The sequence below is a fragment of the Triplophysa dalaica genome, chromosome 12 (assembly GCF_015846415.1).
Source record: "Triplophysa dalaica isolate WHDGS20190420 chromosome 12, ASM1584641v1, whole genome shotgun sequence".
Classification (NCBI taxonomy): Eukaryota; Metazoa; Chordata; class Actinopteri; order Cypriniformes; family Nemacheilidae; genus Triplophysa; species Triplophysa dalaica.
In genome coordinates, this window is record NC_079553.1 from 6,329,685 (window position 1) to 6,351,399 (window position 21,715).

The 21,715-nt window shown below is 38.5% G+C and overlaps 2 protein-coding genes across 2 annotated transcripts; one reads left to right on the plus strand and one right to left on the minus strand.

The window, feature by feature from the left end:
• Positions 1 to 947: 947 nt before the first annotated feature.
• Positions 948 to 4,722, minus strand: sec61b (SEC61 translocon subunit beta). The gene is made up of 4 exons (XM_056762446.1): positions 4,583 to 4,722; positions 3,825 to 3,922; positions 3,392 to 3,493; positions 948 to 1,328 (listed from the first exon to the last, which is right to left on the minus strand). The coding sequence occupies exons 1-4, from the start codon at positions 4,583 to 4,585 to the stop codon at positions 1,241 to 1,243; spliced, it is 291 nt and encodes a 96-aa protein (XP_056618424.1). The 5' UTR covers positions 4,586 to 4,722; the 3' UTR covers positions 948 to 1,240.
• Positions 4,723 to 4,778: 56 nt separating this feature from the next.
• On the plus strand, positions 4,779 to 8,229 carry alg2 (ALG2 alpha-1,3/1,6-mannosyltransferase). The gene is made up of 3 exons (XM_056761590.1): positions 4,779 to 5,100; positions 5,553 to 5,865; positions 6,270 to 8,229. The coding sequence occupies exons 2-3, from the start codon at positions 5,557 to 5,559 to the stop codon at positions 7,167 to 7,169; spliced, it is 1,209 nt and encodes a 402-aa protein (XP_056617568.1). The 5' UTR covers positions 4,779 to 5,100; positions 5,553 to 5,556; the 3' UTR covers positions 7,170 to 8,229.
• Positions 8,230 to 21,715: the final 13,486 nt, after the last annotated feature.

Here is a 21,715-nt window from a genome sequence, read left to right on the forward strand (position 1 = left end):
AAGACAAATGACCTGTTCAGGAGATGTATGAAGTTTCTGTTTTAAGGCAAGCAAAGAAAATTGTTGCTTATGATACACACATTTTACATGAGAATTTTACTATGTTGCCCACAGGCAGACGACTGAGGATTTTGATGTGTAAATCAAATCGCTTTACAAATTATTTTGTGATTGTTGCTGTTAAATAATTTAACAGAGAAGCGAAAAAATAGTTGGGGGTGTAGCGAAGCGCATGTCAGTTTTGCACATTGTAGTGCAATATATTTTATGTGTGCGAATTACTAAGAGTTGTTATGTGTAGTCATGTCAATGTTACGAACCTGACATGTCATGATTTTCAAAGACAAACTTCCCAGGAATTGGACAATAAAGTATATTCAATATTCAAAGTTTGGGCAGCGCTTTCATTTTTTTAGTCTAGGACTGGTCTTAATTCCTGTCCGGGAAACCGCCTCTAAGGCTTTCAACAAAACCCAAGAAATTTATAAAACTTCCTTATCTCTAGTAAAATGGGCATCTTATGGTTGCATTTCTTCCTATGCTCAGTCTTGCTCACCTTATTTCTTATGGACAATATACAAAGTCCATATTAAGCTGCTTTAAGAGTTCAGATAATCTATGTCTTTTCTAATAAAATTAAAAGAAAGTCTTTTGTATACGTTTTGTGAACTTTGTGCTTCACCGGGCAAAATATTTGCGCGGAAAAGACATGCTCGAGCAAGGTGAGGTTTAATGGGTCATGTTACAGGATCTATGGAATTTGGTCTTAAGCACATTACTAAATCACGTTTGGAAAGGGGGAAAAACCTAACCAGTTTACACAATAAATGGAATGTACATTTGCATAGAACCCACATTCAGAAGATATGCAAATAACAACCTGTGATGCAAGTCACACCCTGTGACTTTTCCCATTGCTAATGGAAGGTTAAGCAACTGGCAACAAATGTTTTATATTGTTTTATTGTACAATTTTACATTTTTAGTTTTGTACAAAGGTTTAAAAAAAACAAAATGATGTCCTGATCTGGTAAAGGAAAACAGAAAAACTGATTCAGTTTTATAATGACTAAATGGTTGTAGTGACTGGGTAAACTCTAATGTGGGTGAACACCCCTTGAAATGGAGGTTATAATAAAGTAAAGGGCATTGGGGTGTTGATGGTCAGAGTTTGGTCCAAGTCCAATGGCTTAAGATTCTGTGACAGATTTCAGGGTCAGAGTTCAGGGGTCATTCAGGCTTAGGAGCGGGTGTACTTCCCCCATATGTGCAGCATGAATACAGAAGCGATAAAAAGCAGACTCATCACCAAAACTGGTACTGGGCCCCTGCAAGAAAAAAAGGCTTCTGTCAGATCTCATTAGCAAACAATAAAACAGAGACATCTAGTGGAGGACGGACAGAGAAATATAAACAGATTACAAAATGCCTGAAAACTTTGAACACCTTACATCCCTGATCGTGATAACAAAAAAAAAGACAAACCAAGTAAAAATGTATACAGAACATAGTTTTCCTAACTGGTGCAGGTTCTTGTCTGCACCAATTTCCTCCCAATGGGCCAATCAGGACTGCTCGTCGTGATCACGTGACAGGAGGGGTAATTAGGATTATAAATGTTGTCAAGTAGGATACTGTTAATGGGCTAGGACGAAAATGTGGAGCTTTTATAAAGCAGGAACTGACCATCCCTAGGGTCGCTAGGCAGCCGTGTAACCATGCCGACTGAAGAACCACCCCTCAGGCTTTAATTGATGTGACCTTTACCAGGAGAACTTTAATTAAGCTCCAAAACACACACACAAAACCTAAAGACGCAACCCCACACATACATTCTTCCTCTGTAAGAGACACTCGACTGTAAATATCACCACTGTCTACAACCTCAGATCCATCCGGACATGCACACAGATAATGAATAGATAAAACTATTTAACAATACTGAACAAATTAACAAAATGAACGCATTTCCAAAATGAATATAGCAGAAACTTCTGCAGTCTATCACTGTTCACTCTCAAGTTAAAGCTGCAGTAAGAATAGGCTCCTAAATACAGACACGCATGTGCACATGGACACAGCTGAGAGAGAAAACAGCAGGGGAGACATCAAATGAAGACAGAAGTTGAACCCATGAGGCCAATTTCCTGTCGTTAAAATTTCATGTTTATCCTTATAAATGCTAAACCTCTCAGAACCTGCTGCCCCTCCCTTTCGAGTCACTTCCTGTAGAGCTGAGGGTATGAATTAAAAATGAGTGTCTGTGTATCAGTGCTGATTCTTTGCACATTATGTATGACTAGCATCCTATTTGTTCATAAGTTTGACAACGAACAACAATAGCGATCTCTGGCGTGACTTGTTATCTGATCCAGATTCAGTGCATACTCTCTAGAATTACAGATTAAAATTGTTTTATTATGGACTACAGTTTTTGATTCTAAATAAGGCAGACATCTGACAAATATGATGATGCACTAGACAAATATCGGAAAGGGCAGTGGAAGCTGCATGAACATTTACTTCATCTCCCACACTTTTCTAATGAACGAAGATACGAGTACAAACGAATACATCAAAATAAGAAATATTACAATGCATGAATACAAATCTAAACAGAATGACCTGACGAAAAATCTCAAATGTAAATGTCAACATCAAATGAAATGTATATATTGGCTTTATACTTCACATTTGTCACATTGATATTTGACTATCAGTATACAAAATTAAATATATTGTTTTTATAAAGGGCAGCACGATGTCATAATGTGGCCGTTTAAAAAACACTTGCCCAAATGAGCAATGAAAAACAATGTCTTTATCTAGAGTGACTTTCACTTCATGATTGAAGTGCCCTTCAAAGGTGTATTCATACATGTGACATGTCATATTTAACTTAACTATCTGTAAGACCTCTCTCCATCTCCAAATGCAGCTTTTGTTTTAATCAGTTGTGTTGCTGTATTCGCTGCCTCTGTATTTAAAGAGTAGAGTGTCTTGTTCAAGCGCTCCTTTGTTGATATCGGAGTGGGAGGTTTGAGGCTTTGACACCAGTCGATAACTATTCCGAACTGGCTTTATTCATCAGGACAACAACGTATAACTCCAAGTATTTTTGCCTACCGCTGTCCGCCACATGGGTTCGACTGTGCGCCCGATTGTGATTGTGTGCGCGCGAGCCCCTGTTTTGACACACAGACACCGCTAACAGAGGCAGCACGATCGGATACCATGTTAAAATGTTTTTAAACATTAAAAAATTGCATATATATAAACACAATGTGGATATATTGTATCACCAACAACTAGAGGCGTCTAATTTATATATCGTGCGATAAGTCGATAAATTGACTATCGCAACAGGCCTAATTGTTTGCACTGTACTCACACTTTAAGTCCTGGTGAGTCTTCAGTGTAAAAGCGCCACATTCCTCCTGTTCCAGCTGATGTGGTCCTTCCTGCACTGCGTGCACTACTGCTGGGAGCTTTCCTGAGTAAACCACAAAATAAAGCGGAGTCAACAATCAAGACTAATAAATGTGACAGATAATTCTGATTTCCATCAATGCTAAAACATACAGAAATGATGTCTTAACAAAACAATACAGTGAGTGGGTAGTCAATGGTAGATCTGACAAGCAAAGAGGAACAATATCACTCAAGTTTTGTTGATCCAATCATGCAGTTAACATGAAAACCACAAAATCCTCTTTGTACAGAAATGATAAGACACAGTAAGCAATGAATAAAGGAAAGCAAAGCTGAGGCCATGCAGTCTTTAATCAATGTGTATAAGCTGATGCGCATTTGAAATGCTCTACCTCTGTCTGGCTGAGGTACCAGCAGCGCGAGGGGCCACTGTCTTACTGGGGGAACGGCTGGAGGCACCAACGTTCGTTGCACTAGATGCAGGCCCAGGCTGAATCGAAGTGAAGGGCAGAAGAAGAAAAAAACTTAGTACATCAAGTGCAAATGAACTGAACATTATGCTTTATATTATAGAATAATGCATTATTGCCTAGCTAGTACATAGATGAGAGATATAATGTATTGACCGTTCATACATGACTGCTGACCCGTTATGCCAATAAGGAGGCATATCATTAAAACCTCTAGTAAAATAAAATGATTATCAAGCTAAATATAATACATTTAATTGTTTTATCATAAACTTAAGCAACCGTCGTGTAATGTTTTATGGATTGAAATCTGTATTCATGCCAAGCGAGTGGACCAGATTAAAACTGAACATTTTTGTGGTAAAATATAGCCACGTCTCCCAAACTGATGCTGTGACTGAAACAAGCCCCCCGACGAATCCCAAAGAAATGTACAATAACTGGCACAACACTTAATTCAAAACACACACCACTTTGTGAAAACTCAGCTAATCGAAACAGCTGAAAGTAACGTTACTTACCTAACATTAACAATTCAGGTGACGGCGAGTTATTAAGTTAGCACGACTAGCTAGACAGCTAGCTATCCAGACATATCGGTAAAGACACAGAGACTAACGATTTTTGTATAAAGCTGCACTACAAAGATCAACGACGAAGGTCATGAATAAGAAACTTACCATTTTGCTTAGTTTTAGATGTTGCAGGAGTCTAGAAGAATGAATCTAGTTAAACTGCTTCTGTTTCTGAACTCCTGCCGATCCAGACCACTGAAGAAGAAAGCCTGTTGATGACGTCTCACCGAGAAGGCCACGACAACATTTGAAAGGACCCTAATAGGAGCCAGCACAGTGCCTGATCTGAAAATGCACTGTTTATCAATTTTAATGCATTTGGGCTTATTTAAGAATTCAAATACAATATAAATGCTAAATTAAATAATATTACAGTAAAAATAAACACAAACGGCTAATATCGCTTCCTTTTTTAAATGTATTTAGGGAAAATCAAAGTGGGGACAACGCAGTAAAGCGATGTGACGTGTCATATGCGATGGATGATGTGTACAGATTTCGGAAGACATTTTGGCTCAATCAGGAAGCCAGTTTCACTATTATATCGCATTTGTGAACTTTGTGCGACTTTAGTTATTCATACGGGCGGCTGATTTAGTGTCCGTGTAAACGTAAGAGTAAAGGTAAGCGTTTTCTCTTCGTAATTTAGAAATTGGTGCCGGGCAGTCAACTCCTCTGACACCACTCGAATGGAAACAACTATGACAGTGTTGTAATGTTAGTATAGTAGACACTATATACCAGTATACGCGGAATTACTTTTTTAAAATGACATTAAAACTGAATGTTGATATTTCCCAAGTTTTAGTTTTAAGATCACGTGTCCTGTTTGTTTACAATTATATGTAGAGGTTCGGGGCTGTAATATGTTACCACAGTATCGGTATATGCATTCGAGATAACCATGTATGTATGTTACACTCAGTGACATAAACGCATGGATGCGTTCTGGCCTGTTGCAACAGCATAGTGGCGTAAGATGGTTTGATCAAAACCCTCCAATAAAAACTCCATATAGCATTGATATAAAATAGGTGTTACTGTCATTTGACTGTGTTTGTGGGTCTTGTTACAGCAGGATGGTTCGGGTGGTGTTTCTGCACCCTGATCTAGGTATAGGTGGAGCAGAACGTCTGGTGGTGGATGCAGCTGTAGCTCTGCGCTCTCGTGGCTGCAGTGTGCAGATCTGGACGGCACACTATGACCCCCAGCACTGCTTTTCTGAGACTCTTTCACCTGACCTGCCTGTGGTGTGTGCGGGTGACTGGCTGCCCACCAGTGTGTTCGGTTATTTCCACGCTCTGTGTGCATACCTGCGTATGATCTATGTAACGCTCTATCTTGTGCTGTTCAGTGGCGAAGAGTTTGATGTCGTCTTCTGTGATCAGGTAACTATTATTAATAATATTAATTAGTTCTAACTCTATATAATGTGAATATTTGAACCAAGTTATGACGTGAATAATGTGAAAAAGCAACAAAATCAGTTTAACCGTGTTTATTATATTAATGTGATGGATATAGTACAGTCATTAAGTAATAGGTAAAATAAAACTACAGTCATTGTTATTTCACTTTTTCAAAATAGTTTGTACCTATGGAAATGAAAAAGAAGGAATTTAGAAAAATGTCTCGGTGGTTTAATGTCATACAATGAAAGTCAGTGGCGGCTTGGATGAACTTTCAACATAAATTGTTATGTTTATAATATAAATTGTACAATTTAACAAAGAACACAACCGAAGCATTTTTTACTTGTGGAACCTCAACCTCATCTCTCTCCCTCTTTCAGGTTTCAGCATGTATACCCTTTTTGCGTTTGGCACGCCACAGGAAGAAAGTCCTGTTCTACTGTCATTTCCCTGACCAGTTGTTGACTCAGCGTCGTTCTGCTCTAAAGCGACTGTATCGAGCTCCTATCGACTGGTTTGAGGAACTGACCACTGGCATGTCAGACCGCATTTTAGTCAACAGCCAGTTCACTGCTGGAGTCTTCCAACAGACTTTCCCCAAACTGGCCAACGTTCACACCGATGTCCTGTATCCGTCTCTGAACTCAGCAGCTTTTGATGGTGAAGTAGAGGGCCTTAGTGGGCTAATCCCAGAGGGGAGGAGCTTCCTCTTTCTGTCAATCAATCGTTATGAGCGCAAGAAGAACCTGCCGTTGGCGATGCAAGCGTTATCATCTCTAAAGGAACGTCTCTCTGCGGACGAGTGGGAGCGCGTACACCTCGTGATGGCGGGCGGATATGATGAACGTGTGGCTGAGAACGTAGAGCACTACGAGGAGCTGCGCTCGCTAGCATCCTCTCTTGGCCTGGAAGACCATGTGACCTTCCTGCGCTCCTTTTCAGACAAACAGAAATTGTCCTTGCTGCATAGTAGCACTTGTGTACTGTACACACCCAGCAATGAGCATTTCGGAATTGTACCCATAGAAGCCATGTACTTGCGTTGCCCGGTTATTGCGGTCAACTCGGGTGGACCGCTAGAGTCTGTGGCACAAGGTGAAACGGGCTTCTTGTGCGAACCCACCCCTGAGCGGTTCTCTGAGGCCATGCAGAAGTTTGTGAAGGACCCTAAACTCAAGCAGCGTATGGGACAGGCTGGCAGAGAGCGAGTCCAGCAGCGCTTCTCACTACAGGCCTTTACTCAACAGCTCTACAGTCATATCACCCAACTTACCCAATAACACTCTGTCATCATATGCTTTATAACATTATGACTCTTTGCTCCAGACCAGCACACGGATCCATTCTAGTCTGGTTGCCATGGAGGGCCTAATGAAAGTATGAAGTCTCTAATGAATGAAAAGAGCAGTGCGCGTGTTTGGAGATAACTTGACTTAAGAGTGCAGCCAAGAGGACAATACCAGCCGTGGTCCGAGCTGCTAGAGAATGTGGAGAACTCGTCTGACTGAGAGGTTAATGAATTATGGTGTGCTGGACACATTGATCAAGTGTGTAATGACAGGCCTGAGGACTGTGCGCGTGTGTTTTATACCACAGGACCATTAGAGAGTTTCTTGAGGAGAAATCAATAGGGAAGTTTTCTTAGTTCTGCAGTGTCTCTTCTTTTGTTTAGTGATAACAATGGAGGACATTAGGAGTTATTTCTGTCTCAAACTAAAGATGCTTATAACAAGTTGGTTTGAGGACACTAAAGAGAAAGTTTGCTTAGGACACTGAAGGTCATATGCTGTATTGGGTTTGAGGTTGTTACTGGATGTGTGTTTCTCCTGCTATTGATATGAGACCAAAGCTCTGATTAAATGAGATGCTGCATCGTGTATTGTTTGTCATTGTCTACTGAAGCTTTTATACATTCTGTAAATATAGAACAGGGGAGTGTTTAGCATTTTTGAAATTTTTTAACAGACTGCTGTTGTGTAATCATTCGCAAATTTCCATATGAATTTCATCTGATCAACTGTCTTGTATTAATGCCTTTTGAGCAGCTTGGAATCCAATGGCTGGTTTAATGTATTCAATTTAAAGTAATGTCTTCTCACACATAGAGGTCACTACACTAGACCGTTATCAAAAAGCCATTTTTTGCATATGCATGGTTTTGATAGCATATCAAAGTTGATTGTACATCAACTAGGAGTCACTGGTGCATCATCCTATACAATGTTACCTCTCTAGATGTCCACTCAAATGGAAAATTAAAAGTAAAATGTGTTTAAAGTTGAAGATTTGATTTTCATGTAAAAGAACATGTCAGAACAATAAAAACACATGGGAACAATACTCCTGATTTGCCCTGAGAAGTCTTAAAATATGTGTGCCATTATTTTGTCTAAAGATGCAAACCAGTATTTTTTTCTAAATTATTTTATAAAAGCGACTTAAAGGAACAATTCACCCCAAAATTAAATTTGTCATCATTTATTCACCCTCCAGTTGTTACAAATGCATAAATGTCTTTGTTCTCGTGAACACAGACAAATAATTTGGAAGAATGCTTGTAACTAAAGATTTCTTGGCCACCTTTGACTACCACAGCAGGAAAAAATGCTTTTTAATATTTGTTTGTTCTGTTAAACACAAAAGAAGACATTTTGAAGGTTTTTGGCACTTTTGACTATTGCAATTTTTCAAACTATGGTACTAGTCAATGGGGTCAAAGAACTTTAGTTACAAACATTTGGCCAAATATCTTTCTTTGTATTTAACCAAACAAATAAATGCATACAGATCTTGAGGGTGAGTAAATGATTACATCATATTTTTGGGTGAACCGTCCCTTTAAATATCGTAATTTAGCTAAACCATAGTGCTGCCTTAAAATAATCCTTGTCAGTGAAACCAGGCCTAAATGTTCTAATTCACAATCATGTGTGTGATCTGTCCATGCTCATAGTCTGCATAGCTGTGATAACCTCAGAGGTGAGTGTTTTTGCTAAATTAAAATAAAGGGGGGCTGTTTTTTAAATCGGTTTTAATTCTGTAACGCCAGATGTATTGCCTCGCTAGCGTCACATCCGTTTTGTTGGCAGTTTGGGAGCAGTTTTCATTGCATTTCCTCATTAACACTCGATGTGTTAAAGATGAGCAGCTTATTTTTAGCCGTGCACTGATTGGGTTTTAATCATACATAGAAAAGAGGGGTCACGGGGCCAGCGAACATGTAAATCAAGCAGGTACAATAACAAGGTCAGAATGTACAACCTTTACTATGCATGAGTGTATATTACCACCACTGATTCTATGCCAAAAAATTATACAACTTGTAGAAAAAAATGATCAAGCATGGCCATAATAATGTAATTGTTAACATGTAATTAATTTAATATAACTAATACTTATCTTGTTGTGACTTGCGCTTGAGTAGAATTAGTGTGTCATTGGAGGTCATATTCGTTGATGCACTTCTTCATGAAATTACACATGCACTCAGAAATACATTTCCTAAAGAAAAATGCAATTCTCAGGTTTATTTCACTGCTATAAAATTTTGAAGCGATTTTCCACAACACTAACGTCTAGTCAGTTTTAGCTAAAGGGATAAATCTCAGTAAATGCTTTTCTGTGGCACGGTGTAAAATAGTAATATTTCCCCCAATGGATACATACTAATGCGTACACAGACAAGATAATCTCTTCATTGTTTTGTATGACGTATTAGTGCACAACAATTTATATTCATAGCCTGTCTTTTAATGTTTTCTTGTATGAAACACTTGTTAATTGTGATTTAAAATTTTACGACTTCAATAAAACAGTTCAGCGCATTAGCATATATCTGGCCAGGATTATTGGTGCACTTTGAGGGGTGAGCTTTGATTTACATTTCTGGCGTAAAGCAAATAAAAATTTTGCTCAGTTTTGGGGGGAATGTCAATAAATAATGGCCTCTGTGGCAAGTTATGACTGAAATGATAGCCTCAATAAAACAAGTTATTTATCACCGAAGAAAAAGAAACACAATGTGTCAAATTCATAATGGTCCCAAAACCTTAGCTTGCCTTGTGTGCTCAATTTGATATCTTTTTATTTTTAAGAGCATGCGGTTAAAGACTATTATTTCATGGATCTTTTTACAGCAAATAATGTTAGGGACTCTATATAATTATTACAGGAAAAACTTGGAAAACCATAATATTGGGACATGGCAGTTGTAAATCCCGACCCAGATTAGAATGCCCTTCTTTTTTACCTCCATCTCCAGGTGTTTATACGGTGTTCCTGTGCTCTGGAAAGTCCCTGTTGTGTCCTACAGGAATGCCTTTTGAAGATTGTGTGTGTGCTTAGAGGTGGAGGATGTGAGATGATGCTCATTGCCCTCAGTGATCCTGGCTGGTTTCCAGCCCTCAGTTGGCCCTTAATCAGCGAGCTGTCACTCAAACAGAAGGAGTGACATGTCGCATATTCACCGGTCACCTGGGACCCCCGATTAGAAGCTTTGCTACCCCCATCCGCCCTCCTCGGGCACAAAACATCTCGCTCAGAGTAAATCACACACACACTCTACTTTCATCCAACCCCAACACACACATTCATGTTATGTCTCTTTTAGAAACTGCTTTAAGCCAAAAGGACCACAAGAGTTTGTTGAATTAGAGTTGTTTGTGTGTGTGTACAGTAAATATTTTTAATTTGCCTGTTGTAATCAGGAGGATCAATCGTGTGACGCTGGCAGCGGTTGGCAGTGTGACAGTGATGCCAGCGAGCCCTCGGCCCAGCTGGAGATCAGCACTCACCTGAGGAAGGGTCGCGTCAATCACCCCTCCCCTCCCGCTTCCCCCGCGCCCCCCGACACTGCCTATTTACCCTCAAACAAAAGCGCTGTTCAACTTGAAAGCTTTGCGCGCGTGAAAGAGTGTGCGTCGCGATGGCGGAATAGATTGAGCTGTCAGAGCAGTTGCTCAGAGGGAAGATTAATAACCAACACAAACAATAACGTTCCTGCCATCACCATAAATATGCTAATGACCGTTATCAATACAGCAGCTAATGGAGGCGCTGGAATTACAGAGAGGGCCAAAAGAGAGGGCACGAGGGCCAGCCATTTATTTAGAGACCGGTCTGATAAACCCAACGCACGCTGCCTCAATAAAAGCACCCACCCTTAAAGAGCCATCAGCTCGCGAGTAAGACAACAGCTCATTGTGCAAGTGTGCGTGCAAATGTGTGTATTATGAAGAGGTAAAGGAAATAAGCGTGCCAAGAATTTAATTAAGAGTCGACAGGGCGAGTTGTTGGGTTGGGAGGAAGATACTCAGTTGAGATAATGAAAATGGCTATTGAGCTCTGAAGGTTGACGTCACGAAATCTGAACTCCGCCATTTTGGCAGGCATTCAGGAGAGCGCTAGAGTGGCTGTAGCTTTGATATTGACAGTGGTCAAAGAATAATTTAAAACCATGCTGTATGGATTTTACAAATCGTGCTATTTTAATATGGTGGACAGCTGCTGTGCGCCAGGATGCTAGAACAGGCGTATCCCCGATGGACGAATAAAGGGTTAACTGTAATAAAACGTGCTAACCAACACATGTCACTGGTATCTCTTCCTCTCTGTCGTTATGCTGCCAAATCCTAAACAAGACATATGAGAGGAGCATTCGCCTAGTCCAGCTGTGCAATCGCAGTGGTCTCCTAACACAACCCCATCGTGTCTGACCACCACACATGGCTTCAATGGAGGGTCATTTAGGTTTTGGGGGGAATGTTAAACCTGCAAGATCAGTGATAAGAGTATGCTACCTACAAACAAGGACAAGCACTTTCAATGACGACAAAGCAGGTTAACGCCAGCAGACTCCAAAGTGGAATATCCATTACAAAATTCACGTCAATTTTTACCACTCAGGCTTTTAAAGAGTCTCCGGAGCAGGACGATGAAAAGTTGATGAGGTAGTTGTAGATATTAGGATCCTGCAGGTCAGGACATTTATCTGTTTCTTTATTGATACACTTTAAAAGCACCCGTGGGGCATTTTAGGGATCTGTTATGTTTATTAAGTTTTGCTATGCACAGGTCTATGTCTTTTGAATAGAAGTGCACAGTGAACTCTGTTGCCTTGAAACTCATGCTGGCGCCAATCATTTCATATTGGCTCCCGGCTGTCCTTTCCTGCCAGGATGGTAGTGTAAACTGAATAGGTCACGTGACTGCCTGAACTCTATTGATCTCTGTTAGTTATTGACAATCTGTTTTAGAAACTTCATAAGAGATTACATGACAGAGTTGTAGAGGTCTATACATTTTCATCTTCTATCCCATCAGGATTGAGATAAAGTTTTATAGGCCAAAACCCAGAAATTGGTTGAAAAATGTTGATGGAGATTCATTCACAATAGTTCCTTATCAGGGGATATGTTTTTAGTTATTAAGTTTGATGTTTATGGACTGTGGTGTAGTTCGTTTTAAGCCTGTCTAGCTTTTTTACTGTGTCAATTGTATTTAGGCATCAAAATTATTTATATTAGTTAAAGTTATTTATATTTTATTTATTTATATCAAATATTGGAATTATGTTGTTACTTTAAAAAAAGGATGGCTTGGTTTTCCGGACAGGGCTTAAACCTAGTTCCAGACTAAATTTTTTGTAAAGTGTGTTTTTAAAATGACTTAAATACCATAATTTGACTAAGCTCTGTGTTTGATTTTAGCATCTTAAATATAGAAACCCTACACTCTTAAAAATAAAGGTGCTTCAAAAGGTTCTTCGGTGCTACAGAAAGAACCCTTTTTGTCTAAATGTTTCCATAAAGAACCTTTCTGTATCACAAATGGTGTTTTTTGTGGCAACAAAAAGGTTATTTAGATTATATAAAAGTAAGAGATGCTTATTTAAAGAACCTTTGACTGAATGGTTCCCAAAAAATATGCCTTTTATAGCTTTGCTGGACAGTACAGTGTTAGAGAGAAAGGAAATGATGGGATTAGAGAGAGGGGTATACAGGAGCCAGGAAAGGACCATGAGCCAGGATTTAATCTCGCACACAGTGATTCAATTTTAGTTTTACAATGAAAGAAAGTAAAATGTCAATTATTCTTTTTTTATTTACTAAATATAAGTAAGTATACACCTTCAGATTATGAGAAACATTTAAGTCTTGTGAAGTCATCGTAAACTAAACCGAGTATTTCAAAGTATTTTTTAAAACCAGTCATCTAACTAACACACATTTGCTTGTGCAATGTTTCACTGCTCAGTGACTTTATCTAGCTCTATAGCAAACAACTGACCTTGGCCATCCCCAGAGTTTATGAAGATGGTAAAAGTAGAGGTTGTGTCTGTGTGCTGAATGTGTGCATTGAAGCCTGTACTTATTAACAGAAGTAAATAAGGTTAACTGAAGACGATTCAAGAAGAAAATACGTAAACTGAAATAACACTTGTTTAACATTGGGTAGGATCCTGAGCGATCTCTTTCAAATCAGATTTTTGAATATTTACTGCCCTGTAAATGTATTTTTCTAATTGTGTTTAATGAATGTAATTCAATTAGCTTTGGATAAAACACTTTTATAACCACCTAAATGTAAAGTAAATTTAAAACAGTGTGGTCTAGGTCATTATGACTGAGGGGAGAATAGGGACACTGAATTATGAGCCTTTCAAATGAAACACAATAACTTTAACAAGTTCCTGAGGTGTGAATTAAGCACACGCTATGGTGACTCTGTAATTGTTAATTGGCTCATTACTGGTCTCTGATGGTTAATTGTGTTGTTCCAAATGGCCAGCTATCACTCAGAATCCCAGTAGAGCAATGAAGGTCATAAGATTATAATGACTCTGCAGTAATAACAGGGGTTTACAGCAATTGAAAAGCATTTATGAGTCTGCAGTTCTGGTTTGGGCAGAACTTGCGTAGAAGTTGCATATAAATGTAGCTCGTCCTAAGTTAAAGTTGACCTCCTTAATATCAACCGCTTATTTTCTTTGCAATTCAGTTAAACAGAGGTAGGGAAAGGTCTATTTTTACATATTTTTAAGTTAAAACTACACCAAATGTTCTCAAACGGTTTTATTGTAAGGCCCCCTTTGCGTAGAGTGCATTACTTTGCAGCCCCCCAAATAGACTTAAATTCATAAACTTACAATTTAATTAAACCATAAAACATATTCAGTTGTACAATGCTGGAACATCAACTCTTCCGGTTGGTGTTTTTTATTTCATAAAATGCCACAAAATCTGTGGCACCCCTATCCATCTTGGGTCCTCAGTTTGAGAACCACTGAACTACACCTTTAGTTTTGACAAATGGAGAATCAGTATGGATGCAGAAGACGGATCAAAAAATTTAATCCTAAACAGGAAAGTACGTAAAGTACTTTATAATCCTCCAGTCCTGGGCTCCCTGCAGTTGCCCCGCAGACCTGCTGTGTGTATGTAAGTGCTGAGGGCTGATGTTGTCAGCTGTCAGTTTCATTGACGCCGATTTGCCTCAGCTCTGAGCTCATAAAACCAGTCTCTGGAGGTGTGAGTGTGTGCATATGTACCTGAAGGTGTGAGGGTATCTCCGGGGTGGTTTTCACTAGCTTAACCTGCAGTAGGGCTGTAATTAACTGGGGCTAATTATTGGCAAGTGTGGGTTAGGATGCTTATGAGAGATCCCAATGCTGCCTGTGCAGATAATCACAGCTTAGGGGCCTGTCAGAGGCTATATGTGTGTGTGGACATATGATTTCAGGAAAGCACTGAGCATTGATTGATGTAAGCATATAGCAACCTTGAGCGACATTTTAAAAAGGGAATTCTACAAGCATCCCTGTATGTTCGTTTTGCTTCGACAAAGTATAAACATCCAGTAAACCAACCGGAAAGTTGAATTTGGAATTGGGCCACTAGTGTGCTAACAAATTTAAATATCACAGTCTTTCTCTGAATGGCAGTATAAATGTGACAGAAAACAGCAGCTGTTGAGCTGAATTGATTCCATCTCTTAATCATCGCCCCTCCATTTCCTGTCATCTGAACAGACGCATAACATATTCAATTAGCAACTGAACCCCAGCCAGCGATCTATATCAGACGGAGAAGAGGCGAGAAAGAAAGGTGGAGGGAGGGTAGAACACATGGGAAATCACTCCTCGCCGCGGCACCGCAGACATACGTTGATCCACAGAGGAGCTACTGAGATGCTGAAGGTCGGTGGAGAGAGGTCACGTAGGATAAAGACGCTTGGATGTGTCATTTCCTCTCATAATCCTATTGTTCCAACTTTTTTCTTCTGCTTTTTTCAAACAGAGCTAATGAGATTTAGTGTGACACACAGCAGTATAAATCTATAGAAAGCTGTATAAGCGATATCATGTAATGCATGCATCTGCAGTGTGTGTATGTATTAATTAAGAGTTATTACGCGGTGCGTTATGTATATTCATCACATTTTATATGTACCAATTACAGCAGGAACTGCAGGTTATTTTCATATCAACATCAATTACGTTAACAAACAGCATACAGGAGATTATTTATGCATGTGTGTGCAAGTGTTTGCGTGTAGGGGAGCATCATAATAATGATAACCTCATCAGTGCTTGTGATTACAGTAATGATGTTAGTACAGAAATTCACTGGGCTCTCATTAAGAGAATCTGTCCACAGGGCAGAGCAGGGGGGCTTATGTCTGTGTTCCTAATATATCAAAACCACACGCTCCGTACACACAGGATTCAGTTTATTGAGTGGATACTGGCTGCAAAAACATAGTGTTTTATAGAGGTCAGGTATAAAGAGATGTTTGTTCTTGGTCCTAACTGAAGGATCTGATAATCACAATTTCTTAATGTATGGTGGAAGGGGTATCATGTTTTGGAGACATTAATAAAGCCTGAAATCACCTATGTGTATTAATTTTAGACTGTATTAAATATTAACTATTGCTTTTAAACTCACATTGTTTTCAATCATAACCATGTTTAATCTTAAAAAGAGGGCTTCAAAAGGTTCTTTGATGCCATCGTTATAAAATATTGGCTTAATGTTCCCATAAAGAACCTTTAACATCCAAAGAATCTTTCTGTTCTACTAAAGTTTTTTGTAGCAGGTGAAAAAAGTGCACTTTTAAACACACACTTTAATGAATTTAAAATGCGCTATTTTGTGCATTCACTTTGTACATAATTTACAAACAATATGGTTTAGCACTTTTTAATATAAACGTGAAAGGATCTGTACTGTGATATTTAAGACACTATGAATAGTATTCTTCTAAAACTAAAGGTGCTTAAAAGTTTTTTTTTTTTCAGTGATGCCGCAGAATAACCATTTTTGGTTCCCCAAAGAAACCATTCAGTAAAAGGTACTTCTATGGCATGGAGAAGTGTAAAGACTAATTTGCAGTATATTAAGGACAAACTTAATGTGTGAATAAAGAGCACTTAAAGTATATCTATGGAAGTATGTAATAAAATAAAGTGTATTTTACACTAAATAAAGGTTCTTAAAAGGTTCTTTGCAGTGCCATAAGGCGCTTTTCGACTGGATAACTTCCGGAGCAAAGTTCCAGAATGAATAAAGAGGACTTGTTCGTGCACTAAGTTTTTCCTCAGGCCATTTCTCCGATCGCATTTGCATCGGCAAAAGGGACTATATTGTGACGTAAGCCGGGCGACAACGTCATTTAAGCTCGTCTCTCGAACAATGACAAACAACTAGAAAACGGTTCGGACCATCAGTGCTTGCTTACATCACAGATCGTTCATATCCTTCTGGTTTAGACCCTACCTTGGAGAAGGACCTAAAGTTTCCCTTTAAAACAAGTTTTCCAGAACTACAATTCCGGCCAATTCCTAAGGGAACACAACAAAAAGCAGGTACAAACGGCAAAACCACACCAAGTTTTGTGGAGATTTGCCATTGCGTTTGTAAAATACTGTATTTCACGACACAATTCTTAATTTGCGACGCCCACAATGGCAGGCCAATTAAATATTTTTGACATGTCAGACGATCCAATTTTGGCAATCAAGTTTAAAAACAGAGGGAAAGACAGTTAGAATGAAGAAATTTGCTATAACTTTTGACAACTAGGTGGCGCAGTAACCAAATATTATGCCAGTGATGATGCATACCAAGGTTCATGTCAATACAAGATACAGCCACATGACCCTTTGGCGAGCTCGCCTTAGAATTTGCTAACAGAGTATGCGAGAACCATTCGATCAATCAAAAAATCTTTCTATAACTTTTTGTCAGTACTGTCTACAGATACAACATACCAAATTTCATGCAAATCTAACAAATATTGTCTAGATCTAAATATGGCAGACAGGAAGTGTGGCGGAATATGTCAACTCTGATGTCCAACAACTCGGCTTGAGCCATCACATAAACTTATGTGAATTGAATACAATTATGTTGATTTCCACATATGTTACAAGAATTTTAGGAAATATAACTGTCCTGTAACTTTACAAGTCCTCTCGGAACTTAGATGAAACAGGCCACGTCTCGTAGCGATATGTCATTACGTTTGTCTGCAGTGTCTCTAGATGCATACCAACTTACATTCAAATCGGGCAAACAGTCTAGGAGGAGTTCGAAAAAGTAGGTTTTTAGAAAACGACGTCTTGTGGTGCATTTGCAAACAAGGGGTCAGATGAAAAAAAGAAAAGCAGACTAATAACAACACTAACGGAAGCAATAGGTGTCTACAGCTCTTTGTGACTTGATCCCTAAATATAAGAACCTTTGAGTTAATGGTTCGTTGGAGAACCGAAAATTGTTCTTCTGTGGCATCACTGCGAAGAATCTTTTGAAGAACATTTTTAAGAGTGTTTTGTAAAGGATAATGTTTAAGCTTTATTCCTTCTCAACAGCCTTCACAGGTTAGAGTAAAGTGGTTGTTTCCTTGAAGGTCTTGAAAACACCATTAACACATTATTCAATCAACTCAGTCATCAAGTCACCATTTCCTCTTCTTCCTGATTGGTCAAAATTGGTAAAAATGTTAACATATCAGACATAAACATAGAGGAAAGAGCTCTGTTAATAAAAAACTGTGTGTAAGCTGGACCTTAAAAAGCTTTCATTATGAGTTAATGGAAATGATCTTCTACCATCCACATTTGTCATTATGTTCTTCTTTAGACTGCTTATCAATTCACTCATCTGTTATCAGCGTTCTTGGCCTGAGAGGTTAGAAAAAGGCTTGTGGATTGCACCAACAAGAATGCACCACACTATGAAAAATAATGTGTTGACTTTACTTAAAATATATGTGCACCATTTCTGCATCATGGTTTTTAAATAAATTCAACTTAAAGTGATTTTAAATAAAAATTACAAGATAATCTTTGTTGCGTTTACACAAATATATCAGTTCGCTTGACCTTCTTTACTTAAAAAATGATATAGCATGAGTTCAATCAACTTACAGTGCTCATGTTGGCTGTACTTAAATATTTCATAATTGACCTTAATGTTCATATAGTATAGTGAAGTATATTATTATAACAAACAGTTTTGAAATAATTGATGACTGATTTGGTGTCAGTAATTGGATGATTCTCCACAACATTTCAAATATGTGTCTTCCTGATTGTGGTAAGAAATATGATGGGTTGAACAGGGTCTATAAGCAAACCAGAATGACCTGAATGGTAAATTCACAGAAAACTATTTTTCACTGTAAAACAACATCAATTATACTAAAACTTTTTTAACTTTAGTTAACTTTAGTTAACTTATTAACATCTATATAAATGCCCCAAAAGCGATTTTGAATAATCAAACTTTTCAAGCGCATGGGCTAATGAACATTCCTCACAGCATTTGTACTGATATTATTAAAATCATTGCACTGGAAATGTATGTTAGGTTTACTTAATTTTAACTGTAGTTTGCACAACTCAAAAATTTCCATTCACTTTATGCATATTTGTGCCTTTCTTGTAATTAATATTTTTGTGTTGCATGAACAATGGATTTAAAGTTAAGTTAGAAATGTTATAATGCTATTTAACATTATACAATATGGTTGTTGACACAAAAAAACACTTTTTACAGTGGAGGAAGAACCAGTTGTCTACTTGTTTGTGTTTGGCATGTATTTGTCATGTTATGTATATGAACAGAAGTGGGTGATTGATCAGTGTCTTTGTGTACCTGCAGACAGACGTATCACCCCAGACAAATGAAAGCATTTCAGCAAACACATCAACAAACCACACTGCAGTCAACATATACTTTCGACTTAAAAAAGTGAAGAATTAAAATTTAAATTCAAGCAATTACTGTAATGTTACTTTGACCTCTCGCAGTCATAAAAAGAAACAAAACTATCCGGGAATTTCATTTCAAGTTATGTTTGTATGTTATGTTTTGCTCTGCTTCTGAAATATTCAATTGGCAAAACTTTGGTGATTTAACTTTGCATAAAGAATGATTCTGTCAAAATGATTCAAATTAGTCTGAATGATACATTAAAGACTTAAAAATAAAATTACTTTTCAAATGTATTACCCAGTAATCAAAAACTATTAAAAAAGGTAATTGAAGCATGATGGAAATGCACTGGTCATATATTGTAGGACCCTCTGGTTATTAAATACATTAGAGAGGACCATCTTGACTCCTCATTGTCCTCTCACATCATCTCTTCTCATTCATCCTCAGGGGATCAAATAGCATCAAATAGTGATTGACAACCCCCGCCACCATCCACAAAGACACTGGGTTACCATAGTAAATGACCGAGAGTGGTGCTAAACTGGATAGTTTGATTGAGTTAGCGCTAATTCGCGTTTAATGACGCTATTGATTGGAACATGCGGCTGTTTGTGTTCTAACAGCCTCTGTCAAGCCAATCAGATTAGCTAAGTACAAATGTATAACCGCAGAAACAAATACAGCAAAGCAAACAGATTGACGGGAAGATCGCATTAGAGACACGAAGGCAAAGAGAAACACTGCCAATGTTCTAGGATCAAACAGCAATCGAGCAACAGTCAGAGATATCTGTGACCGGACTTCAGATAAGCTTTGAAGATGGAGAGACACAGAAAAGAAGCATCACAAGTGCTCGTCCTTTGTCTCTATTTGCTCAAACAAAGAAATGAAGATCACTCTTCTTGGACATACACACGCATGGCTCAATCTATCAACACAACACACTCCTGTGGGAGAAGGAACATTACACATCCAACCATCACCCGATTAATGGGCTAACACCCAGCACGTGCCCATAATGTGCTCTCGGGGACAACGGAGACTCACAGAGATTAGGCCCTACCAGACAGTCGTGCCACACAGACATTTATCGATCCCTGCATATGTGTGTGTGTTAGACTCAAAGTGAGAGTAAGAGTGATGGCTATGTCAGTACCGCTTGCTCTGCTGTCATTATGTAAGGACTGTTGACAAGCTCAAATGAAGCCTCACACATGCGTTCTCTCAGGATTAATAGGGCTCTTTTTCTTTCTGTCAATAACCATGTAGGGTTTTGGTGTGCGTTGCGCACTCAGATGCGACCACATGTACTGTGTGTGTGAGATATATGTAAGAAGGCCAGCAGTGCGCATTAAACAAAAAGAAGGCATTTTGAGAAATATCCCAGTGTTTTTGTGTCCATACAATGAAAGTCAATGTTGTTTGGTTTCCACTGTTCTTCAAAATATCTTCTTTTGTGTTATGCAGAAGAACGAAAGTCAAACAGGTTTGTAATGACATGAGGATGAGTATGTTTTAAGGGATATCCCTTTAAGTGCTATTTAACAGAGGAGGTTCATGGAGATTTTCCACGATGTTGACTTCCACCAATACTTTACTTAAAAGCTCAATGCCATCTGTGAATATCGGTGGATAGGGAAATAAGAGAAATATTTAGTTTTAAAAACTCTGATCACATATTTTTGTCTTCTACCCTCTCTCTCTCTTTGCATCAGTTCATCTTTCTCTCTCCCCTCTGTGTTTATGAATGGGACCTGCGGCCATTGTCTCTGTGTCAATCACACACACTCACATACATACCCAGGAGACACACAATTGACATTTGGCAGATTGCTGTGTGTGTGTGTGTGAGTGTGAAAGTGGAAGCGTGAGTTTTAGGTTATTAAGATAAGGCAGGTATGCCGTAGGTTCTTCATTAACATGTTAGGGGATCTCATCATCCTTTTCTCCCCTAGCACTGTGGCCATAATTGGGTAAGGCCATTAGACACAGAGTGATCATGTGTGTGATGGAAGGAGGGGGATGGTGTGGCAGGTGGGGGGAATGAATAGTGTCACTATGTATGTGTGGATGTGTGACGTGTGTGAATGCTTGTGTAGGTTGTGTGTATATGTGTGCTGATGGCATGGGGCTATTAAGGCTGATGTTGGCTTAGCTAGACTTTAATAGTCCTGCTAAGCATCGGGTAATTGGCCGTATCCAGAGAAAATAAGAGAGATTGATTCAGAAGGGCCTGGGTTTAAATGGACACCTTGGAGGGCTGAATTTTAAATTGTGAGTTCAGGTTAAATACACAATGAATTGTCCCCTAGTATTGTATTTGTAACAATATAAATGTTTAATTCAAATGAAAATGAAAAATACAAAATCCCTACAATACTTACAATTTGATTCTCAATAACCACGCGTGTACTCAAATTATTTACCCTTTTAAAAAAAAGGAGTGTTTTTTTACCTTTCAAAAAATATGTATAGTACAAATAACTGTAATTATTTCAGCTTTTCATGCTTTTCTGACAGCAATAGAAACGTTATATTCTCTGTAGAGCTTTAAGTGCCAAGTTTATATAGCTATTTCAGTTTTTTTTAGTTTCAGTTCATCG

Coding starts and splice junctions, on each gene's coding strand:
- sec61b (XM_056762446.1), bottom strand. Junction 3,494..3,824: donor GGTACCTCAGCCAGACAGAG/GTAGAGCATTTC, acceptor TGGTTTACTCAG/GAAAGCTCCCAGCAGTAGTG. Junction 1,329..3,391: donor GACTCACCAGGACTTAAAGT/GTGAGTACAGTG, acceptor TTTTTCTTGCAG/GGGCCCAGTACCAGTTTTGG.
- alg2 (XM_056761590.1), top strand. CDS start 5,557: ATGGTTCGGGTGGTGTTTCTGCACCCTGATCTAGGTATAGGTGGAGCA. Junction 5,866..6,269: donor ATGTCGTCTTCTGTGATCAG/GTAACTATTATT, acceptor TCCCTCTTTCAG/GTTTCAGCATGTATACCCTT.